Source organism: Prinia subflava, chromosome 1, assembly GCF_021018805.1.
Source record: "Prinia subflava isolate CZ2003 ecotype Zambia chromosome 1, Cam_Psub_1.2, whole genome shotgun sequence".
NCBI classification, from domain to species: Eukaryota; Metazoa; Chordata; class Aves; order Passeriformes; family Cisticolidae; genus Prinia; species Prinia subflava.
In genome coordinates, this window is record NC_086247.1 from 90,463,258 (window position 1) to 90,488,263 (window position 25,006).

The 25,006-nt window shown below is 41.2% G+C and overlaps 1 protein-coding gene across 1 annotated transcript in view; it reads right to left on the reverse strand.

Moving 5' to 3' along the window:
* Positions 1 to 25,006, reverse strand: part of JARID2 (jumonji and AT-rich interaction domain containing 2) — a 210,241-nt gene that overhangs the window by 80,276 nt on the left and 104,959 nt on the right. The window contains exon 3 of the mRNA XM_063403007.1: positions 10,356 to 10,497. Coding sequence (XP_063259077.1) covers positions 10,356 to 10,497 — 142 coding nt within the window. The remainder of the gene's footprint in view (positions 1 to 10,355; positions 10,498 to 25,006) is intronic.

Genomic DNA, 25,006 nt, shown 5'->3' on the forward strand with positions numbered 1-25,006 from the left:
AGACACATATTCAAAGCAGATCTAGATAATATTACTTACTTATACTTTGCACTTCAAAACAATAAACAACTATTACTCCAATCTTTAACTGCTCAAAACTCTGCCAATTAAATTTGAAGATGGAGGAGACATAGAGCAATTAAGTACTGTGCAGGACCACACAAGGCTATCCAGTACCTAGGCTTCTTAGAGACACTGTGGGTAGTACTGCCCAAAGAACAAATGTTTGAATTTATGTTTTAAATGGGTCCTGCAACCAAATTCTTCAAGGAAAAACCATACTTTTTCATGTGGGGTTTTTTTTTCTGAATTATGTCAATTGATTCTTCTGATAAGAAGAGCGTGACCTTTACTCAAATGCTATTTCCCCTATTTTTCCATTTCTCATCTGATTCACCTTTAAAGTTTATTTTGCAGTCCACCTGGAAACGGGAAGCAATTAAATACTCTTAATCTGGGATGGCATAGAGCACATGTATCAAAAGTGAATTTAATGGCAGGATTTCTATGTAACAGAAAAGAAATAAAATGGGTAAAAATCAAACCTTGATTGCATGGTTACATTTGCCTAAATATTATTTAATACTTTAATTTCAGGTAATAGGAGGATTTTAAAGGCCTAGAGATGTAAAAGTGAGAGTCTCAGAAATTGCACCACACCTAGTTTGTCTTCTTGTTCTGTTACAAATTAACCAGGTGGGATGAACTAACTTTCAAGGAAAATCAATAGTGGTCAATTTTTCTAGTGTAAGCCAAAGGCAAGAAGTCCATGCACACCAAGATACTGCAATTAGAGGGCCAGCTTGATTTCAGGCTTCTGACCTAAGAATCAGAGAGGCTGAAAGATTTCTCAATCTCTGTTAGAAAACCTCATGATTTTCAATGTGCAGGTGTAAAGAAGATGTCACTAAAAATAGAAGTAATCAAGAAAGTCCCAGCTGCTTACTTTAACAGCGAACTAGATGTATGCAAAAGGAAAACATGAGACTCCCTACTAAAAAAAGAGTTGATTAAAATTTTAGAGTAATTTACTTTAAAATGCACATTTTACATGACAACTTCCAGAACAAATTGTCAGCAGGCCAGAAATAATCTAAAGCATAATAAAAGAGCATGGGGACAAAAAGTAAAGGGTTTCAGAGTCTCCCCCTTGCCTCACAAGGAATAGGAATGGCCAAAGGAGCTGACATTGCTTGCTTGCTTAGAATAAAACTGAGAGCAATGTTTCCTGGAGGGCTGAGTTGATCTGGGTACCTGGCCAACCCCCAGAGGGACTGATGTTGCTCCTGTTCATCTTTTTCCCCAAAGTCACCTCTGCTGTGCTCCCTGTGGTGCCCAGGGAATCTGTCCAACACCAGTTCCACTGACCCTGCAGAAAACCACCTACCTTTACTTTGTCCAAGTGACAAACCATGCCAGGCACAGGCACAAAGGGGCTCAAGGGAAGGACATGCCTCCTTATTACGTATCACTCGTGGGCTTTCAGGCTGCAATTTCAACCCAACGCTCTCAATGGGAGACAAAGAGATTTGCATTATCTGACCAACAGCCCAAGGTGGGTTATTTATGCAGCTGCAAAAGAGAGTCTTCTCAGTAGGCTCCTGATTGTGCAAAGCCACAGGTGACAGTGTACAGCACTCAGCAGGCCAAAGGGAAACGGTGTAACTTCGTAATAATCACCTAGGGCAAGATGTCCCCAAAGAAAGAGGGGAAAAACCTCTGAAGATGCAGTTACCATAAAAAACACATCCATCAAAAGAGCAGTGCAGCTACACTGGCTTTCCAGATGGGATGTCTGCTCAGAGGGGCAGCTGTGGTAGAACTTCTTGGTTGGAGAACACATTTCAAACCTAAGTCATTCAACAAAGCAGTGATATCAAACCACAGACACCAAGTGAAGCAATGCTTCCCCAAGAGAAGGGGTTTAGAAGTACAACAGCATACATGCAAAGAAAAATATCTGTTGCAGAATAGCTGGCTACCCAAACATCTGTGTTTCTCTGTTAAGCTGGAATATATAAAGCTGTATACAAAGAGCTATCAAATTATGATGAGGTGCAAAGAAAAGACTCTCTGACTTAAAAGGCTAATGATGTGTTGTCTCAAGTTTTCATTTTTTCACCCCAGAAATTTTAACTCGCACCAGAATATGTTTACATTAAATTCCAAAAGCTGCCATTTAAAATAAATACATTCTAAAAGCTGTCCTTGACACTCAGCATACATGCACAAAAATGTTACCAGTTAATTCATTTCACAGAATTATGACTCCAATGAACAGCTCTTCAACTGTGAAGAAAGATCAAATCAGATAATAGCTCCAGAAGTGACCCTTTTAACTAGAGACCTCCTCACTCTCTACTCATATCCCAAATTTTTTATCCATATAAACAAATGCCTACAGGATTTCATGAAAATGGAAGCATTACAGGCAAATGACATGTTGCAACAGAAGAGAGATTAGAAACAAAGTCTGTACCAAATATACTTACTTTATTGAAAAGATAAATAACAGCTGCAGGAGCTCCTAGGAAAGGAGGAGGGCAAGGGAGGAGAAGAGGAAGAATGGACAGATATCTCCATAGTAACTACAACCATGAAACTCAGGGGAGAACTTGTCTGAAAGCTGAAAGAAGGATGCTACCAGAGAAAATAGACTGTAATATAACTGGAAAAAAAAAAAAAAGAAACTTCCAAATAATTTTCCACATGGTCAAAAGTCCCTTAAGCTTTTGTTTATTTAATCAGAGCCAAGAACAAATACCAAGAGAGAAAAGCAAAGGAAAAAAGCATAAAATCAAAACATAATGATGACATGACCATTACTGTACAAATTATTTAACAATAAACATACTGCTAAGAAACTAAATATACAAATGTTCAGGTTAAGAAGAAAAAAACAATTCATTTCCCTCAGGAAACTCTGTGCTACTGGACGCAACAATGGAAGGAGAGAAAGGAGAAGCACTATACCAGCATAATCTAGGTGACATATGTAAAATTCCTGTGATTTTTCTATACAAGAGACCTGAGAAGACTGTAGAGGAGATATTTACAATATGGAGATTAATATTCCTCAAAATCAGTTCAGATTTGGAAAACTCCTGCAATCCCAAACGGAGATGGTGGTGACACAGACTGACCTATTACTGAGCAGTATTCACACAACTCCAAGCCTCTCTCATCCATCTGGGAGTCTCAAGGCCCAGACCCTTACCTGGAATACTGATCTGGCCTGTAAAAACACTAACACCCCACACTGCTGTCAGCTTTTAGTGAATCAGCAGTAGCACATCTTCAGGACTGTCATTTGCAAGGAACATGTTGAGAATATATTCCTATCACTTATATATTGTCCGTATCAGCCACAGGAATAAATACAGAACAGGATTTTCTACAGTTCAGTGTATGCCAAACCAGCACACAGTATGAATACAATCTTTAAATGCTTACTAAAAAAAACCCAACCAACCCAATCAACCCAAAAAACAAACCAAAACAACAACAAAACAAAAGACCCTACCACCAATATTCTTAAAATGAAGCATATTAGGACATGCTTCTACTTTAAAATATTGGAATGGTGATCTCTTTTTTAGCATCATCTTGGCACAGCATACCAGACCACACCAGATGTCACCAAAAGTTATGGTAGCCCAAACATCAGCCTAGAGTCTTATACTGACAACAGCATATTTGCATTAAAAAAAATTCTTTCACATTGGCAAACAATTTTGCTTTAAAAAAAGCGTCTTTTTCAACTATTTCCTACGTCATTTTAGAGCATCCTCTCCCTGGTCTTAAAGCAATCAACATCTAGTCTGTCATATACGGGGTGAGACATGAATTATGTGAACCACAGTTAGGAATGGGTTATCAGGCAGCTGAAGGAGTGATTGCCATAGACAGAACAGAAACAACTGCACCCATCCCATCTGGTTTGGAAGCTTCCTTGATTCCTCACTGAATGAGTCCAAACTCAAGGTCATGAAGACCTTTCCCTTCAACTCTGACTTCTGAAAAGAAGCTGGTGGGTGAGAACAAGCAAGTTGGAGTTGGACATGGCATAACACTTCTCAGGTTGCTATAAATCATACCTTCATAATTATTAAATCACTACTCAAACAAGTTGTTTACATAGCTGCCTACCCACAAAGTTCAAGTGTTCCCAGATTATTGTAACTTGTTATATCTTTGCATGTCGGATAGAAGAATTCATGTCACAACTTCTGTTTGTTCCTTATGAAAATACTGAAAGAACATTAATCACCCGATTTCTTCCTTTTCAAACTACATACAATGATCTTCTTGACTTGCATTATAAAGCAGGTAATCTGTCTTTTTACTATTCCTCTGCAAATCCACTCCAATGGACTATTATTGCTTTGTTTATAAGACTTGTTATTTAAATATAAATGTGCAGCACTAAAAATATATTCTAATCATATCAGCATTTCCAGAAGGGGGCGGGGGGTGTGAAAAAATTATTATACATAAATCTCATTGCCATTTTGGTTTTATTGTGGATTAATGTGGTTCTTCATACTACAGATATGCATTGCCTACTGAAATTAGAGAAAAATAACAGAAGCACCTGGGTTGATAAGTGGGCTTACATTGTGTTGTAGCAGGCAACAGCTGAACACAAATACATTATATAGTGTTCCAATTAGTGAAAAGACTATTCACTAAAAAGGTCCTGGAAAAACACTTTGATATTACGAGCAGTCTCCTGCTTTCACACCCGAGTCATAATACACTGCTCTCTCCATCACCTACAATACCAAGCAGAAATCCCTCACAAACTTATTAATGTGGGAACAGGACTGACCTTGTTTTACATCTTGCATGAAAGGTGCTAAGTCTAGTGCTAAAGAGACTTTTCATTATTAACTATAAAAACAATTTGACAGAAAAAAAAAAGAAAGAAGAGAGGGGAACCCCCTCCCCCCATCCCTAAGTCCCCTCAACCTTTTGACAGCTCTACTGCAAGACAGTCCTTTGCAAATCAAGTTGAAAAGGATACATCACTAAAAGAAACCACTTAAATTAGAAGCTTGCCTAATATGCAAAAGCTTGCCTACCCTTGACTAGCTTTTTTTTTGTGCTGAGGGTGCAAAACAGCTCTGCCAGCCTAGCAGCTGTGCAGCCACCAGCCAAGGGAGGTCAGCATGCTTGCCTCCCCCTCCTTGGACACACACTCCCACCTTTTCATTTAACAAACCTCAACCCTCCTGTTGCTCCACAATGAGCCAGTTTGGGGTGTTAAACTGACATCTAAAAATAAAATTTAAAAAAGACAAACAGGAAAAAGGAGGAGGCAGCAGGGAGCCAGCACAAGGCAAAGAGCAGGAGCACATCCCATGGGTTGGCCTTGCTGTAGTGCACAATCACACTTCTGACTGTCACATGCTTGAGACCATTAGCAGAAAGCTGCTGTATTAATTAACAGCCTCAGAAGGTTACTAATAAGCAATATCTGGCCAATCTAGCTGTGACAGCTTAAAATGCTACTGTTCCCAGTGGGTTGTTCCTTTCTCCTGAAGCCAACAGCCTTCCCTGCAAAAAGATTTGACAAAGTGTCTTCTCCCAAGAGCTCTGCACACCCTTGGCCCAGTGGGCAATGTCCATCCACTCTGTTGCTACTACAAGAGAGGAAATTTCTCTAACCCAGATTTTTTTTCCTCAATTAAGCCAGTATCTTTTTTGGCCTTAACACACAGAATATTCTTACATTAAATTTAAAAAATCCCCACTTTGAAGTTTAACAGTGCTCAAAATCAGTCAAACTCTTCGCACCTCACACAACCCTCCATCAACACAACTTTACAATAAAAGATAAATGCATTTGTGCATCTGGTAGTTCCCCATGTGAATTTCTGGGAAGGGGGCCATATATATTAATACCCACCTGATCAGTAATAGGAAGCAAGGAACAGCCTATTATCACCAAAGATCAACATACTGTCACATCAAGTCTGCTCTGAATGTCTCTTCCTGGGTAAGGTGGGCAACTCGTTGCGAGAAACCCTCCAGCTGTCTCTGCAGACTGTTATTAATTGCCAGTGGTTGTAGTCTTTAGAGATGCCCATAAAAATGTACAAGCATCCAGCACAGAGACCAAACTGTGTAAGGTAACTGTTTGGCCAGTTACCTATTGATTTTGTTAACTGAGAATCATAGCTGGAAACTGCAGATTCATAACAAAAACATGCAGCTACATGGAAGTTACACTTCTCCTTCAGCAATAGCCTTTTGGTTACAGGTTTTGGAAAACAGGCAATTTTTCTGTGGTGAAGACCACCTGATCTGGTAGTTTATCAAGCCCATATACCACCAGCTTTGTTCAACTCTCTCCAAAGCATTGAACAAACCACGTAGCTTCTCTCATCTACATGGCAACTAGACAGCAACCCATTGCCCAACAAATTCAATGCAACATTTGAATGCTTGGCTTTTGCCACATGTTAGAATAATGCTGACACTTTTCAACTTTACTGCCTGAAAGTAGTATTTACTACTTAGGATAACCCCGCTGCTTCCCCTCAGACTTGGCCACTAGTAATACACACAGCTCAGATGTTTTTCATCCTTTTGAGTGTAAACTCAAACAATTTTAAGTATTTTGAAGTACTGAGCTTGCCACTACTGCCACTGCCAATCCTCCCCAAACTCCATTTACTCTGTAAGAAGGGCTTACAATTTCTAGACTTATCTGGAGGCTGTGAAGGGCCAAAGCTGTACATGTACTCTTTTTCCTCTTTACCACCAGCTGAAATCTGCAGCACCACAAAAGGGAGGCTGCAGACTTTTAGAACTGTTCCAGAATACTGCTGCAATATAAAATGATACATGTAAAAAGAAAGGGATATGGGAATTTTTGCATCAGATACAAACCTGGTTGTGTAAGAAGCTTCCTCTAGCTGGAAGCATTTGAAGCCTAACAGTGTCAGGCCACTGCATTCAAAAATGCTGCTCCATCAAACCAAGTATCTAAGTGAGTTTCCGAACAAAATCTGCAGTATTATGTTAAATCTGCACACTTTCACCATAACAGCCATCTCCTTCCTTCCACTACAGTGCTCTCTGTATGCCGTTTCAATCAAGCTACGTTACTAACAAAGGGATTAAAACTAGAAAATGAATAGATGTGATAAAACCTTCAGCTGGGCTTGGCTGGGGGTTCCACTGTTTTGTTATTCTGTTTGGCATATCTGTGTGAAATAAGGAATATTTGTCAGCGATCTCTTCACTGGTCTGCAGCCAGGCTTGTAGGGATTTACCTCCCCCACAGATGCCTGCCAGCACCTACCTATCTACAGCTAAGTCCAGTAATTCGTTGGGAGCATACACTATCTAGTTTTGACCCAAAGAAAATCTACAACAGGGATGGTTGGCACAGTGAGACCACAAGGCAATGTTCACCGCTAGCAAATTCACCCCCCACTCAGCTTGCTACAAGAATTCACACTTGTTGTTCAGCCAGCTCTTGTGCAAATCGTCTTTGAGACTGCAGGAGTTTGGATCAACTATAAATGCAAACTAAAACCACACACATCTGCACACACACATGAATCCCTATTCCCTTTCTATAAGGTGCCCTGCTCTACGCAAGGGGAGGAAATGCTGCCAGATTCGTCCCTGAAGTGATGGACAGAGGCCAGAAGACTGCCAGACACAGTAGCTGGGAAGAGGCAGGAAGAAGAAACCTAGAAAAGATTGCCTCCACAGTACTAGCCTGCTGTTATACTGAAGAACTGAAAGGTCAAACCAGAGTCTTAAACTACTAAAGAAACTGGAGCCCTTTAGAGCAGATTCCGCGATTTACTATGCTTATTTGCTTAGCACTCTGTTTCCATCATGAGTGTGAAATACAGGTGACTTACTCCTTTAGAAGATGACAGGTTCAAGCTTCTGAAAGACCATTCCTGCCATGCACCAAAAAAAAAAAAAAACAAAAAAAAACATTCCGACAAAACCCCACAAGCTGTAAAGAAATAAATAGTAATTTACATGGAATGGTTGGTTTAGAGTACATTGCTAAAGCTACAGTCTTTAAAGCTGTATTTTATTACAGGAGTGTCATTAGTTATACACACAGCTGATCAGACAACTGAAAAGTTTGATTTTGAGAAACCCTAGGGGAAGACAAGGAGGATGTAACTTCTCAGAGCTTGATAAACTGAGGCAGCCAACCCACAGATTCCATTTGCCTCCTCATCATCTTCCTGCACGTCCTTTGTTTACTCAATATTCCTGACACAACTCTTTCTGGACTGCAAGATAACCTGTATTGAAGAAATATTGCATATTCAACTAAACAAAACAAAACGCCTAAAAGGAAACAAGATGACATAAAACCACTCAACATGCTCCAGTACAGCTTAAGAGAAGGAACCCAGAAAAGGTCTGTTTGCAAAGAGGAAGCTCAGGGAGGAAGAAAAAATAGGTAAAAGTCTGTTTTGGGTGTAAATGGAAACAAAACAAGAACAGTCTCCTTCACAGCAACTGAAGTAACAACTGTAATATTATTTCAACAGTTCATGATGCTTGAAGAAGTAATGAAATGAAGCCTTGCTTTCTGTGAAAGCCAGCAAATGTTTTCATCTTGGGTCTGTGTTGGGGGTGGGGTTTTTTGTCTGTTTTATTCTGAAAAGTACCAAAGGGACTGAGTTCCCTATTAATATGCCTGAACCACGCAGCTGCCTCTTAGGGTCTGAATTCCCTCAGCCCAAACCTACAAATACTTTTCCAAACACCCAGCAGTACTCAAATGCAGCTTCTGGAGACTGGTCATATAGAAATCCTACTCATTTCTGAAGCTGGACTACGCAGGGCACCAGGAACAGGTACGGCGTAAGGGACAAGCCCTCCTGGTCCCTGCCAGCTCCAAGAGAGGAAGAGCATGCTCCCCTGGTTGCACCGGCAGCTGCTCCTATAACCATACTCCGAACAAGAGATAAGTCTCATGCAGGTTAAAAATGCTGAAACCTGGCAAAAAAACTCAACTCACCTTCTTCTTGCTATTATAGTTAATCCTAACCAGCTTCTTGAAGGTACTCATGGTGTGACCCTGCAAGCCATTATGCCAGCACAGTGGAGGAATGAAGGGGAAAAACTAAATGTAAAGGGAAGCAGAAATTCTTTTAAGACAAGGTGCAAGCAACAGGTTGGCCACGAAATAATGACCATGGCCTCCCAGCATCACACCAACCGAAGATGTCACCTAAACAGGTCACCAGAAATTATTTTCAGTCCTCTCACAAAGCCCAAAATCAGAATACAAGTATCTTTGCCCTGACCAGCAGCAGGATCCAATAAGCCTTGCAAAATTTCCACCAGTATGGAAGATAACATAAATTTTACTGATATGCCTGATGAGCTAAGTGGGCATATTAGTTTGAGTGTGAGTTTGTGGCTTGAGTGTACAGAAAAGATTGTGGGAACCAGGGATGGGAAACACTGGAACAGGAAGGTGCCCAGGAAAACACCAGTCTCCTCACCCCACAAGGCTTCTCAGTGGAATTATAAAGTCATACAGAAAACAGGGATGCATCTTTTGTTTGAAAGAGAACTGTTGTTACTATTATTATAACTGTATGGTTCGTTTTGGTTTGGAACTCAGATGCAAGAAGTGCAGAGGAAGAAAAGGTAGAGGAAATATTTGTGATTCTCTCTTTTAAGTGGCATTTTTTAGACAGCCTGTTGTCATTCTTACCTCACAGAGAGGACAACTCCCAGCTGCCTGCATTCTCAGCATATTTTCTGTAAATGATTGGCTAGAGGTCTATGATTTTAACCCACATTTTGCACATTGAGTGACTTCCAGGAAAGAGAAGGCAGCCTGCTGCAGCAGCACCTCAAAGTAGTCCTTTGTAACCGACAGCCACTGCACTGCATTGCTATGCAGTTCCTCTTCTCAGAAGCATCTGGTTTGCCCTTTTCTATCTTTTAACTTCACATGGTTTCATTCACAGAAAACTAAAAATAACAACAGTAACAGTAACTACCTTTAGTGATGCTTTCCTTGAAACTGCACACACGTACATACTGACATGGCCTGAGCAGCAAACGCCAGAAGAGGAGAGAGTCTTAAAACATTTAAATTAAAATTTATCCACTGTAAAATACCAATGCTTTTCCATGCTTTCCAAAACAGACATGAGAACCATCTATACAAACAGGTGAAGCAAAGTTTGCTATATTTTTGCTGTTCACAGAAGGAATCCATGCTGGAAAGTCCATTTATGGTAAGGCAGTAGGTGCAACCATACCCTACTGCTAACATAACATACAGTCTAAGACAAAAGAGACAAAGAAGAAAGGCTCTACTTTAGTCATAATTCACTACTGACCTTTTCCTTGAGGGCCCTTCTTCAAAATCTGAAGAACTAACATCGTTGCTCGTTGAGGACACTTGCGATGCATCGTCCTTCTCATTCTCCAGCTGTTCTGATCCTGGTCCTAATCCTTTAGATTGGCCATTAGTGAGAAGTCCTGCAAACATGACAAAGGAGTACACAAAATTCAAAACCTGCAGTGATTTTATTAAAATTCATATGTGACACAACAGAGAACTGATGCCCAAAGCAACTGTCTTGCAAAGAGGTGAACTGATAACACTGACTTTGCAAAGAGGTACTTCAATAAGAATTAGCCAGCCTGGGGTTTTTTTGCCTGTTTTTGATTTGGTTAACTCTAAGATCCCAATCTCAAACAACTACAGTACGAGTGTTTGCAATAGTGTTTATAATCTTGTCAAATTTGAAAAGGGGACACAGCTTAGTCAAATTCATCAATGTTTTACAGAATTCCTGTGACTAGCATCGATCAGAGTATTTTGCATTTATCTGTAGATTGATATAAAATTAATCTGCCATTTGGTTCAATTTGACATTATCTTGCTCTTCATTCTGGTGCTTCTAACTACTGCAATTTATGATCCTTTGAAAAAAATCCTAAATCCCAAAGAAGTCCATTTTAAATATCCATTTCCTGACTTTGATTCTTCTGGCCAAGTGTCACTCATCTACAGAAACTCCAGACTGCCAGAAAAAGTACACAGGGCAGCAAAGGTACACAGTCCACAGCTGCCTTCTCTTTTGTGACTTTTCTCTCCTGGAGCAATAATACAGCAAGCAGAGTCACACAGACAGAAGACAGCATTGGACCTTTGCAAGCATAACATTTAACAAATTTTGTGTATTCTACGCCACCAAGTAACTACAATATACTCTTACAAACAACAGCAGATAGGCAATGAACCCACGCATACTTAAGGAAGAATTAAAATAGTAACACATTCTTCAGCAGGCTCAAGGATGAGAGGGAGGAAACTATTTTATTAGCTCACTATTTACTCGATGTTATAAGAGCTTATTACCAGAGGAGCTGCAATTTTATCCAGGAGAATGCTTTCTCATCTCTCTGCCCAAATAGTTTTAGAAATGGCATAACAAAGCTTTGTTTCACAGCTTTATTTCCTCAGAGAAATGCTGACAGGATTTCCCTACCTTAGCCATTTCAGTCTCTCTATAATTGCACCTTAGGAAAAACGTGGGTGGGGAGGTGGAGGGCTGTGCTGCCCCTTCCAAGATGAGCCAGGCAGTGAGGCTGGTCAGAGTACCACACTGAAAACACTAAGAACTGCAGTTCAGGAATTTCCACCAGCACTATATCAGTGCCACAGCATTTCAGACTTCCGTTGTCAGGAAAATCACCATCCAGCATCAGCAATGCACTTACCCACTGCATAACCAAGCATTCAACCAAGCTCAGCTCCAAAGAGACACTGAAGCATAACCAGAGCAAGAGCAAAAACACCTCCCCCAGTGAGCTGCTGTCTCCAAGCACTAGAAGCTTGGCCACAGCTGAAACCAAATGTTCCTTCCCCACAAGGCCATTTATTCACTGCTTGCTTGGGCACTGTGACTGGCCAGCAGGCTCTGAACTTCCCCAGTTCCAATCTAATTGCTCTGATTGCCCATTTTTAGACAGCCTAATCCAATGCCTGCATCACATATCTCTCTCCTTTTCCCAATCAAAGTTTGCTCTTACTCATTCTGAACTACACCAAACTGCTCTTGTCTTGGGCTATGTGGTAGCCACACGCTGCATCTGTTTTACGTATACTGTTTCAAAAACTCCATCTATAAAGAAAAGACATGTTTTGTTTTTTTCTGGGGAAGAGTCTATAAACTGGTAGCTCAATTTTTTTTCCTAATACACAGCCCACAGAGCACAAGCTGAAACTACACATGAGTTTTTGCATTAAATTGTCTCTTCCAGCCTGCATAAGACTATCAGGGAGAAGTAAAATGACCCAATTTACATTTTCTCCCCCCTTTTGTTGAATTCCTTTTGATATTTCCTTTTCATTAAAGGGATCTCAAACTGTGACCCAACAAATAAAACAAATTTCAGTATCAGCACATGATACTACAAAAGGGTTTGTAGTGTAAAAACACAATATGACGTGGGATGACAGCATCCCTTCAAAGCATTCCCAAGGAAATGAAGGCAAACTTTGAAAAAATACTGAACAGATTATATTTCTATGCTGAACTCACCCCCTCTAAAAGCCCTAGTGCTTAAGTTTATTCTTATAAAAGTTTCAACTTTTGCTTTGCATTTTTCCGTGAAACCACTGCTGATAAAATTTACAATTTTTGAACTCCAGAGAAGCCTAAATCAAGCATATCATTTGAGGCCTGACACTCAGTAACTTAACTCTTATGGCAGAATTTGATTAGGTTTTCCAAAAGCAATATTTGTTCTGGAGACTTGCCATATGTAAAACTCAGAAACCTGAAGTATATGAGTCAAGAAAATCACCTTTCAGGCTGTCAACTTCCATGCACTTGGAAGGCAATTTTTATTCATCCTTTCACCCTGCCAAACCATCAGCTCACTTGGGAGACAAGCATGATTTGTGTTCCTCAAGGAAAAAAGTATTGGTTTGCCTACCATTATTCATCACAACCAGCACCATTCCAAGATGCAGTAATATTGCCGGTAACTGATGTTAGCTATCGTCCACTGGAACCAACTTAAAACAAGTGTCCTAAAAGAGAGGCATAAAACTACAAATGAGAGATACTGATAAATACTGGGAATGGGTGTCAAGTTCTACAGATTTTCAGGCCCAGCATAATTGCAAAATCCACTCTGAAGTGATGAAAGGCACAACCCAAAGCCTCCTTTCAAGCACTGGAGAGAAAGCACATGCTGAAGCAGGCTGTTGTAAAGTTTACTGCCACTCAATCATCTTTATATCAAATGCATTCAGCTTGCTCCCAGATACTTTTTCCTTCAAATGCCATTCCTGTTATCTCTAACTGCAATAAGACACACTCTTTACTGCTGTGCATCAGTTGGGAGCTATGAGAGGTCTGGAGGCCCCAGGACAGGATGGGGACCCTACAGTTTTGCCAAGTGATACTCAGGCACTCCTATCACCATTAATGAGTTGGCACCAGTGCAGTGGACAGGACATACAGATCTGCTGGCGCAGTTAAAAGGAGCATCAACCCATGTGGGTTTGACCCTCCAAGACCAACTACAGCAAGCAGCAGGCATTCATGTTTCTGAAAAGCTGAGTACTACAGCTGTGTATGTATATAAAGAGAGAAAAGCAGCTGAGTGAGGAAACGCTTTTTGCACAGTCTGGAAAGCTGAACCACTCCAAGGAGTGGCTACTTCAGAGCACCCAGCAACAGTCAAGGAACCAGCAAGCCCTCAAGAGCCAAATCACATCAAAGGGACAAATAGTTCCTCTACTGCTTTTCTATGGCTGTGCCTTTCAACCTCTAAACCAGGTGCCAGCAAGCCCTGGTTCCTGTCAAAGCCCATGACATTCTCAGCTGCTTAAGAGCTGGCAGAGGCTGCCTGTCCCTTGACCACTAGGCTCATCTTAGCCCCAGTTCTCACTGCCTTCTCTCCTGGCAGCTGGACTCATGACCAACCACCAGACCTGAATAACTAGGCAGAATAAATAAATCACGGCTCATAAAAATAAGACTTTATTCCTGTAATAGAAAGTGTTTGTTTTAAAAGTCAAATTAGATTTTTTGAAAAAACCTAAATCTCATTAAAATTAAATTTGAAAGTACAGCAGCTTGCATTATAAGTCAGTGTAGGATTTCATATATTGAAATGACTTACATGAAATAATAATTTATATATACAGAGAAGTAGTGCATATTTGCTGCCAAAGTTTAAAAGAACTGAAACACTGAACGGTTCAAAGTCACTGAATAAACACTGCCTTAATTAAGTCAGTAATAATGAATTATTTAATTAAGTCACAATACAGGAACTCGCGTATCAAATGACATCTATGATCCTTAAGTACACTGTTCTGGCTCTAACTGATCAAGACTAGACACCTTCAGAGAAAGGCCAATTACTAATTCCTAATAATTTAAAAGGGCAGCTTAAAACCAAACCATGGAGATCTTAACATCCTTTCTAAAATGTATCTTAGTCACATAAATGTCAACCTCACAGTTTTGCTGAATTTGTTTTTAAACTTCAACAAACGGTACAACACCAAATCACAGTTTTAGACACATGATGCCTAAAAATATTAAAAAAAAAAAAAAAAAGGAATTTCCACTTATCAGTATTGAGAAAAAGCAGCAAATGTCATTTTTTCATCCACTCTGTTACAAGCCAGAGAGAGCACAAAAGCCCTTTCTGCACACTAGTCATTATTACAGAGACTTCTATCACCTCCTATTTATTTGCCTTTGACATTGAATGTTTTCCAATCTGTCTGTGGCTACAAGTTTGTTTATTTTTTCACATGCAGGAAGGGCTCTGCTATGAGAGTTGAGCTGTACCCTCCAGGGTGATCCTTACGGAATTCGGATATTATGGCTTTACAACCTGCACACAGTGTGCACTCTCCTGTTCCTGCTGCAGCTCACTACCCACTTTGCTTCTCTTGCTGAGCCTACTCCAGCAACCAGAACGTCCTGCTCACCAAAAGGAGTCTGTAAAGAATAGTTAAATCGGCTTAAATTAGCTCATTATAGGGGCTTGTGCTGACTCAAGTGGATTGCTTCTCGTAAGAGCCCAGCAAGTAAGACTCAACTACTCCAGCACTGGCAGGGCTTAATTTACATTAGTACACATTTGCTGACCTTACTGGTTTTGGTGATATACACACACTTTTAGCAGCAATCTACAATTCTTCTCAAATCATGATCTAACTCATCTCTGGTCCTCTGGAGAGATGACTGACAGGCACGTGCAGGACAGGTCTTGGGGACATCTGAAGATGTGATGCAAAATCCCAATACCTGGGAATGCACTGTACAGTAAAACATGATGTTAACTATAAATACACAGAAGGAATACTGATGGGGGAAGAGAGGAGCAGAAAGCAGCAACATGAGAGAAGGCAGCAAAAATGCAAGGGAGGGTTTGGCGTTGGCTGGTTTTAAAAATAGATGAAATTGCAATTACTGGTATGTTCTTCATTATTAAAGTTACTGAATAATCAGGAAACCAAAGGAGAGCATCTGAGCGAATTTCAGCGTCATGTGGTTAGTTAACTAAGTGGTTGGGTGAAGAGACTTTCACAATGTTTCCAAAACACTATTTCCACATCACTTACTCTAATGCCAACAAGGCATCTCAGCATGAACATTTCCATGTTCTTACAATAGAGCAACACCTATTTTAGCTCGCTGTTTCCCAGTCCTAAGGCAGTTTAGGAAAAAAAAATACATTCAGTTGTATTTCTCAGAGTCAGTTCCCACAGTCAGAGGCAACCGACAAAGCCATTATGTTAGGAAAGTCAGCAGTCAACACCCCACAAACACAAGCCAAAGATATCAAAACCATTAAATGATCTAAACAAAGACAATTTCAACATGACCATATTCACAGCTCTCTATACAGGATAACATCAGAGGGTCCACGGTCCAGAAGAGCCATCCTGCAGATCTCAACAACACGTGAAATACATAACTCTGCTCCTGGGTGTTTCTTGACTACACAGGAATACTTCTCTTCCTTCTGCCAAGAGATTTTGGTTGGTTTCCCCGCTGGCAGCCCTTTCCCTGCATTCCTCCCTGATCCCTGCAAGCTGAACCGAACTGCAAGCTGAACTAGAAGAGTCCAGTTTCCAGGGCAAGCAGCAAAACAAACACAAGTTACAGTAAGTCAAAAAAGGGATTTACTCAAGACAGCATTCTCACCATGCCAGGATGACAATATTCCTTATGAGAGCATGTAATAAATAGCAGGGATTGTAGTTACATAGGCATGGAGCTAAAGCTCTGTATCCTTATGGAGTAGTATGCCTGTCCAAACTTCAGCTCTGCAGTCTTGGGAGTTGTACAGGAAAGATTTGTTTTAAAATATTAGTGATTTTTTTTTTCTTTCTGCAACATCCCATTTAGGAGAGCTGACACGAAAGTTAGAAAGCAAAGAGTTTAACTGCAGAGTTACAAAGTCTGAAGGTTAACCATGCCTCACCATGGTCTGGAAGTTTAGCACCACTGAACACGTACAAACTCTTGAGCACAGCCACATCGTGGAAGACCACCAACATGAATTCTATGCCTGAAATACAGAGGGAGGGAAAATTCCTATCATCATCTTTTAAAATATTTCCTCTGGCCAGCCGTTTCACACAGGTACAGAATGTATCACACATATTCTGTACAGAAATCAAAACTAACAATAAACTGGTGTCTCACATACACCTCTTGTTTTTTTTCAGTCTTGTAGATATTGCCTACCTAGACTTAAGTATAGTCTTTCACACCATTTCCCATGCATTTTTCTGGAGAAACAGGCTGCTTAAGGCTTGGATGGATGCACTCCTTGCTGGGTAAACAACTGTCTGAATAACTGAGCCCAGAGAGTCATGGTGAATGGAGTTACATCCAGTTGGCAGCTGGTCACTCATGGTGTTCCTCAGGGCTCAGTGTTGGGGCCAATCCTGTTTAACATCTTCATGAATGACCTGGGCAAGGGGACTGAGGACACCCTCAGTCAGTTCACACACGACACTCAGCTGAGCAGGAGTATTGATCTGCTGAAGGTAGAAAGGCCCTGCAGATGGATCTGGAGAGGCAGAAAAGTTGCCCAGCAGAAAAGAACCTGGGAGTGCTAGTCAACAGTGGCTGAACAAGAGCCTGGGTGGCCAAAAGGCCAACAGCATCCTGGCCTGTGTCAGCAATAGCGTGGCCTGCAGGAGCAGGGTGGTGACTGTCCCCTGTGCTCAGCACTGGTGAGGCCACACCTTGAGTGTTAGGTTCAGTTTCGGGCCCCTCACCACAGAAAAGACATTGAGGGGCTAGGATATGTCCAGAGAAGGGCAATAGAGCTGAGGAAGGGTCTGGTGCATCAATCCTATGAGGAGTGTCAGAGGGAGCTGAGGTTGTTGAACCTGGAGAAAAGGGAGCCCAGGGGTGACCTTACTGTGTTCTACAACTGCCTGAAAGGAGGGTGTAGCCAGGTGGGAGCTGGTGTCCCAGTCAACAAGCAATATGACAAAAGGAAATAGCTTCAATGTTTCGATGGATATTTGGAAAAATTTCTTTATGGATGAGGGGGCAAGCACTGGAACAGGCTGCCGAGGGAAATGGTTGAGGGGACATCCCTGAAGGCATTTAAAAGATGTGTATATTTAACACTTTGGAACATGGTTTAGTGGTGGACTTGGCAGTGCTGGGTTAACAGTTTAACTTGATTATCTTAGAGGTCATTTCCAACCCAAACAATTTGAACTACAGGGTGTTACAGTCTCTTATAAGCTGTATCTTTATATATAAGTTTATTTAGAAATTATAATTAATAAACCGTTTTCACCATTTCACATTTCACCATCCAACATTTTTCATAAGTAACAGACAACCAGCTGCAATGCAATACAAATCTATATTGCATTGCCCGTGAGCCTAAATTTGACTTCTATCAAAACCACCCTTTACATGCTAGACTATGTGCTGCAACACTTCCAAAATCTTGGTAGGCATGCTCAATAAGTACATTAGTCATTCGATGCTAAGTTTAAACACACCGGTATCTCTAAAACATCTGCAGTCTACATTAATCAGCACACTGTACTGAGTTACTGTATTTAGCTGTTGTATAGCTATGCACAAAAGACAATTTAGTTTTATAGTGCAAATGCCATCTGTCACATTGTCACAGCATGACAAGGTATCACATTACATATTAAACAGACAACATGCTTCAAAAATAAGGCCTATTTTCATGCTCTGGTTGTCTCAGAGACTAAAGAACGGGGTTTTCATGATAGTGACATAATTTAAAAACAAAACAAACCACATTTTTCTCTGGGATAAGAGATATGAATTCCCTATCCACTTTTTTAAGGATAGTTGTCATAAAGGCTATTTTCATCTAATTTGGTAATGCAAAACCACAACAATTTTCTGCCTCTAAATAAAAAAGCCACAGCATGAAACCATCGTCGTTTATGCCACACGATGCTCTGTGCTGCCACCATGATGATAATTAACAGTACGTGGGCTTTTCAGATGACAAGCCACTGGACATTAGGCTGATTGCAGTCCATAACAGAGCATATGCATAAAGCAGTACCATTATGCCAAAGACTGTTAGCAAATAGCTTGTACAGTCTTCATAACTGACTAGAAGAGTGCTTTTATATGTAGATATACACCATTACTATGGAAGCCAAGCATGAATGACATTACAGCACAAGATGTGTTTGTCAGCCTGTCAAAAGACCAGATCACCAAAGAGAACTGATTAAATAATACAGGTTGAAAGAAGCTCCTTACTCCCATTACAGCTCCCTCCAAAACCACTGTTAAGCAACCAAAGACATTTTGTGACTTTGTGTCCTGCATATTAGTCCATTGCCCATCAGCAGCGTTAATTGAAATTAACTGTTCTGTTGTTTCAACACAACACTTTCTAGAGTGTTTTGTTTTTATCTGGGGGAGCTTTGGATTGCGGTGGTACTAAACTCACCAAAATAGGAATACAACAGTCAAAAACGAACATAATTTAATTCTACCAGGAAACTACCCCAGGCCATATGACATACTTCAAGCCCCAGTTTGATTTATGAAATATAAATCTGAAAGATATTTAAAACAAAATAAACCAGTGAAGCACCCAAAAAATGCCTGCCAGTGTCTGCACTGTATGAACAGAGAAAAACCTCACCTGATGTTTGTCCATACTTCTCATATTTTAGGTTTTGGGGGATTTTTTTCAAGTATTCAAAGTGACACACCTCTCTGATTAATGACATTACTGCACTTTTAAGGACACAATGAAAACTCTGAACCTCTCACTCCTCCAAGTAAACACATGATCTCTTGTGGCACTTTATACTTCCTAAGGCAGAATGGAGGCCATAGCCTGGACTCCACGATGGTGTGGCCTGGATGAAGGAGGGAATGGGAGTATCAAACAGGCTGAGCAGCGAGGTAGGTCTTCATTGACAGGTGAAGGAGATAGCAGCAGTAATGCTGACCCAAAAAAAGCTGAGGGAATAAAATCATCTCTCTTAAATCCCCTTCCTACAAATGCAGACAACTAAGTCATACCTTAAAATCACAAATGGCTACCCTTGAATTTTTAAAATATTTTTAATAATTTTACAGAGAGAGGCTGAGGAAAAGGAAACCTAAGGAACAATTGTCTCCAAACCCAAAAGCCAGAGCTGTCCTGAATGAACCAGAACAGAGAGAGAGGAGGAAAGAGACCTGATGATCACCACCCTACCAGCTGCTCACTGTGTGCTGTATTGTGCTATCGAGCTCCTACCAATTGCCCCTGGAGCTGTATGATAACAATTGCCCCTGCAGCTGTATGATAAGGGGAGAGCAGTAGCATTTCTGGTAAGTTGGTACCAGGCTGTGTAAAGACCATTAAGTTGTGACAAACAAACACAGTCAATTTTATGGTACCATAAACATTCCCATTAGCACCAGGGAAATGAGCACCATGTTCTCTTCCTGTACTTTGTCAAGGAATCACACTATTTGATGCACACAACTCAATTCTACCTCAGTCCCACAGCCTCCTTCGACTGCAGTCAGAAAGCTTCAGAGGACTCCAAATGCAAGATACATACCTTTGTTGCTCATAACATAATACACAACATATGTTGTAATATAAACCTGTGAAAGAAATAATTTCATTATAAAATGTTTTGTTCTTCCTTTTGTTTCCACCTTTTTTGTTTTTGTTTTGTTTTATCCATTTGAGAGCTATTTGGAGAAAAGTTACTGCCTCTGTTTCCAAAGTATTTTTACTTGTCCTTCACAGATATCCCCCATGTGAGGGAAAGAGCATGGATTACATTGTTAAATAAGAATTAAGTAAAGCAAGCTAATTACCGTTTCAGGTCTTTGTCACACTTATGTCAATACGGGAGGGCAATTCCTTCCACTCCTGAAGCACTTTTATAGAGCTAGCTTAACTGCAATATACCACTGCAGTCCCATTTTTCAGTCAAGTTATTTCCCCCCTACTTTAGCATCATGGGGCTATGCCTTTAGACTCATCCTGTTTCAGAGTTAAGCTTCCACTAGGTATGGATGGACAAAGGAACAATAAATCCACACTTCAAAAATATCCATACCTTGGCACCTAGGGACTAGATAGATTAGTAAAGATGAAAAAGGAAATTAAAAAAAGACATTCTGGTATTTTAAGTAACATGAGAAAGAAAGCTATGCCAAGAGCATGTCTCTAGACAACAGCTATTCTACACTAGAAAGTAAAAATTAGCAATTGTGTCTCCACAGAGTATAACAGAAGGAGGAAGAAAGAAGGTGAAGGCAAACACAGTGAAGCAAGGAAGAGCCTGCTAATTGGAAGAAAATACAACGTATGAATGTGCAAATAAAACAACAGGGGAAATAAAAGGCATGCAATGTCTCTGTAACAATGAATGCTTGTGAGCCTGAAAAGGAAGAAAAGTGCTCCTAAAACCCAGAGGCTTAGCAAGGCTTGGCTATATTTGCTAGGATTTCTAGGAAACCCTTACGGACTGTGTAATTTGAAAACTGCATATCTGCATGAAACTGGGAACAACAGCAAAACAGCCTCTTGATGAACACTTGCTACGTGCTTTCCCTCTAAAGAAGCACAGTTCCCAGTGATTCGTGGTAGGGATCACACAAACAGGTCAGGCTTATGATCTGGGTTGATGGAGATAAGCCCATTTCTGGAACTGGGGTCCTGGACAGCCAGCACTTTCCCTGAAAAAGCAGCAGCAGGCAGGGGCCAGGCCAGACCTCTGCTGCAGTCTTTGGAGAAGCCGGGAGAGCTGGCAGCAGGAGCTAAAAATGCAGCATGGCTCTTATGTAACATCCACACTCCTCTGATGGACTGGGACAGCCCTCCTCCATTTGCAAACAGAAAGCAGCAAGAACAGAGTACCTGAGTTACTTCCTTCTCAAGTAAACCAAATTAAATGCAACTATCAGAGACATAAATGTATGGCTTGGCTTCTACACACACCTCAAAAGTAAACAAAGCAGCAGATTCTGAAAGAGTAGGAGGGCTCGAGCACAGCAGTGTGCTCTAAGAAAAAGAATGGGGGAAAGACAAGAGAACTGCCAGAAAGCCCTTTTGGGGAGATTATCCTCTGCTTAATTGTCTCTCATTCGGTGCCTCTGTGACAAAAGCTGTGAAAAGCAAACGTTGAATGACATACTTCTAATTGCATAGTCCCACTTGATATTTTAATGCATGTCATTGAGGATTTGCCTTTCATGACTTTTGCCAGGAGCATGGGCAGCCCTCCAGACAGACAGAAATCTATTTCCCCCAATGTGACACGAGCAATGAGGATCCTGTTTGCTGCAAGAACACAGCCTTGTCGATGCAGCTATAGTGATTGTCCCATGCAGCCAGGTGATACAAACGTGAATTCAGCCCTCCCCTCACTGGAGGTACTCTGAACTTTCAGTCAAAGAAAAGGAGAGAAAAAGTCCTCATCCTGCCCTGGGAAAAATTAATTGAGCTAAATGCTAGGTGTTCCACATGACCTCAAGTTACATATGCCAGATACTTGAATTAAACCACTTCAATTACTTTTGCTCTACATTTTCAGTAACTTTTTAGTGAATGTGCCCTCCCTAACTCTGAGATCATCCATCAGTCAGCTCCAGGAGTCAAGCTGTCAACATCTTTTGCTGACAAGGATATTTTTTCCCCTCTGGCGTGTCACCTCATTCTACAAAGCACTTGAATTACGATATCTTAGTTTACAGCAATTAAATATCCACTGACTCTGAAAAAAAATAGGTCATAGACACTTCTAACATAATACCATAGCCTCTTCAGCAACATGCCAGACAGCTCTCCCCTGGTGCAGGAGGCCAGGGCAGTCTGGCTGGACTGCAGGCAGGGAGGCACAGGCTGCCTCCCGCAAGGCCAGGGACGCTTTGCCAGGGATGCATCGGCACTGCCTGCAGCCAGATCTCAAACTCCCTGCCAGCCTCAGTGCTCACATGTCTGTTCAGAGCCTTAACATAGACTTGACAACCACGCCAGCATAAGATCCTGTGACATCCCAGAAAGAGGGAGGGGAGAAAGCTGCCTGAGCAATTCTCAAACACTTTTTTTTAAGCCGTTGGTTTCAAAGGCTTTTGTTCGTAACCCTAAATGTCATCCATGATGCTGAGTGCCTTGCTGCTAAGAGGGAAGTGGAATTCTCTTCAGGGGAAAACCAGAGCTACTTTCCCTGGGGGAGAACTCTTCCCCCTTGGCACCATCTACTCACCATGTATTTCCTTTCCTTCACAGAAAGTACCTACAAGATATTGTAAAGCAATACGAAAATTCAGACACCTGGAAAGCTCCGAAAAAACTCAGCCTTTGATCTTTTAGGATGCCTTCCTTCTTGTCATTGGTTTCTCATCTAGTTGCTAAATTGATTATGAAAACATATTCTTGAAATCATTTGACATGGTTCTAACACATGAAACAGTAACGCGGTCATAGGAAGATTTTTTTTTTATTATTTTTTTTTTTTTATTTTTTTTTTTTTTTTACCATACATTAAATAAACCTATTTCGGCCATACTTGCAAAACCAGGATGCTTTAAAAAAATACAAACCAAAAAAATCCCCCTATCTTACTGTTGCAAATCTGCATTTTTCCCTCCTCAGGGGAAGGGAATTTTTTTTCCTATTTTATTTATTGTATGGGCAGGCATGTGAGTAGTATAATTTCCTCACTTTTTAAAATTAAAGGTCAGAGGACTACACTCCATGCTTGGGATGAAGAACTGCTCAGCTGTTGCACTGTAATCTGTGTGCAGAGCTATTGTCAGAGAAGAGAAAGCTCATGACAGTAAAACATTGAGACCAACTGCAAACTGAAAGCACAAGTGCCACATGAATGCCCAACACAAATGAACAGACTGTCCTGCCACGGGCGTGCATGGCAGCGATGACATTTCACCTCCATTTGAGCACTACGCCCCTGCCTAAGGTAGGGATTCCCGCCCGCTCCTGCGCGGCGCTGACGGCAGCGGCAGAGGTTGGCGGACGTCTCTGATGCACCCCAGCCGCCTACCTGAGAATGTGCAATGGGAAAGTGCACGCCAGGAAATAGATCTGTAGCTGGAAGACACTTAGGAGAAATCCCTCCCAGATCATATCCTGCACTGCAGTGACGGGAGAGCAGGAGAGGGGATAAAGCAGGAGGATCCTACACTTGGCCATCAGCTGAGCCCTGAGGGTCCCACTGCAGGAATGGCGCACGGGCCAGAGCGAGTGTGGCGCATCAGGTAACACCAGCTGCAGCCACCTGACAGACTGTACACAGAGACTGCCCCGTTGTAACTGGGGCAACAACTGATTCTTGCCAGCATTAACGCGGATCTCTGAAGCATCAGCACAGGAAACGTCAGTGCTGTAACAGCCTTTAAGGAAACGCTCCTCACAAGCCAAGCAATTTCCATCTCTATTTCCAGCTCTTGAGACCAGCAGCTTAACCTTTCTTTCACCTCCCTTTTGTGAGCTCTACAGGCAAACCACAGGGGGAAGAGATGAGAGCTGGGGTAGGGGGGCAGCCACTTGAAAACCTGATGCTGGAGAGAAGGCTTCTGAAATGTTAAGGAGAATTCCCGACACACCAGCCCCCAGAGGAGTTAAATTCCACCACCATGAAACATTCTGCTGCTATTAAACAGCTTTTTTTGCTCATGTTTCAGGGCATCAGAAGAGGAAGTGAAACAGCATTAGCTGCTTCCTGACTTAATAGAAACCTTGGAACAACCATAAGCATGCACTTATACAGTCAAGACTGTACAATACACTGATGAGAATTTAATGCTTTTATCTTTCCAAATAAGCAAAGGAGATAAAGTACTATCTTGCAATTTTTTAAGAATACTGTTTCCTCCTCCCCAACCCAGAACTCATTACACAGAATGTTCCTTTCATGCACTGGTGCAATTGAAGGCTACCACCCATTAGCATATCTCTTGTTTTAAGTACAGCATCAGAGAAATGGGAGTGAGGGGTGGGAGGTACATGCAATGGAACAGCATAGAAATATATGCTAAAGAGGTAAATGAGCTTTCAAAATATACCCAAGAGGCTGTGAGTATGCTGAAGTTCACCATTGTATCACTACAATCAAAAAAACATCTCTGACCTAGGGCCAAAAGTGCATTATTGATAGTCAAAACATTGCCTAACTCTATTTCAATATGATGTGGAAGCGAAAGAAAGAAAAAAAAAAAGACAAACGGAATCCCTCTGTACATTCACAGTACCCTGTGAATGAAAAGCTAGAGAGACATTAAAATGAAACAGCTCAAACGAAGTATTCCTGGAGTTACATTCTCACCTTACAATGTTTCTCAAGCTGCAAGGACTATTAAGTAGTGTTAATGTTTAGCAAGTATTTAGCACTTTATGTGTTCAGAGTGATAACAGGAACACACACACACAGCAGCCCCCAGCAACCCCCGCCCCCTGCCTCCCCCCCCAAGAAAGAAAAATCCCACTGAACAAA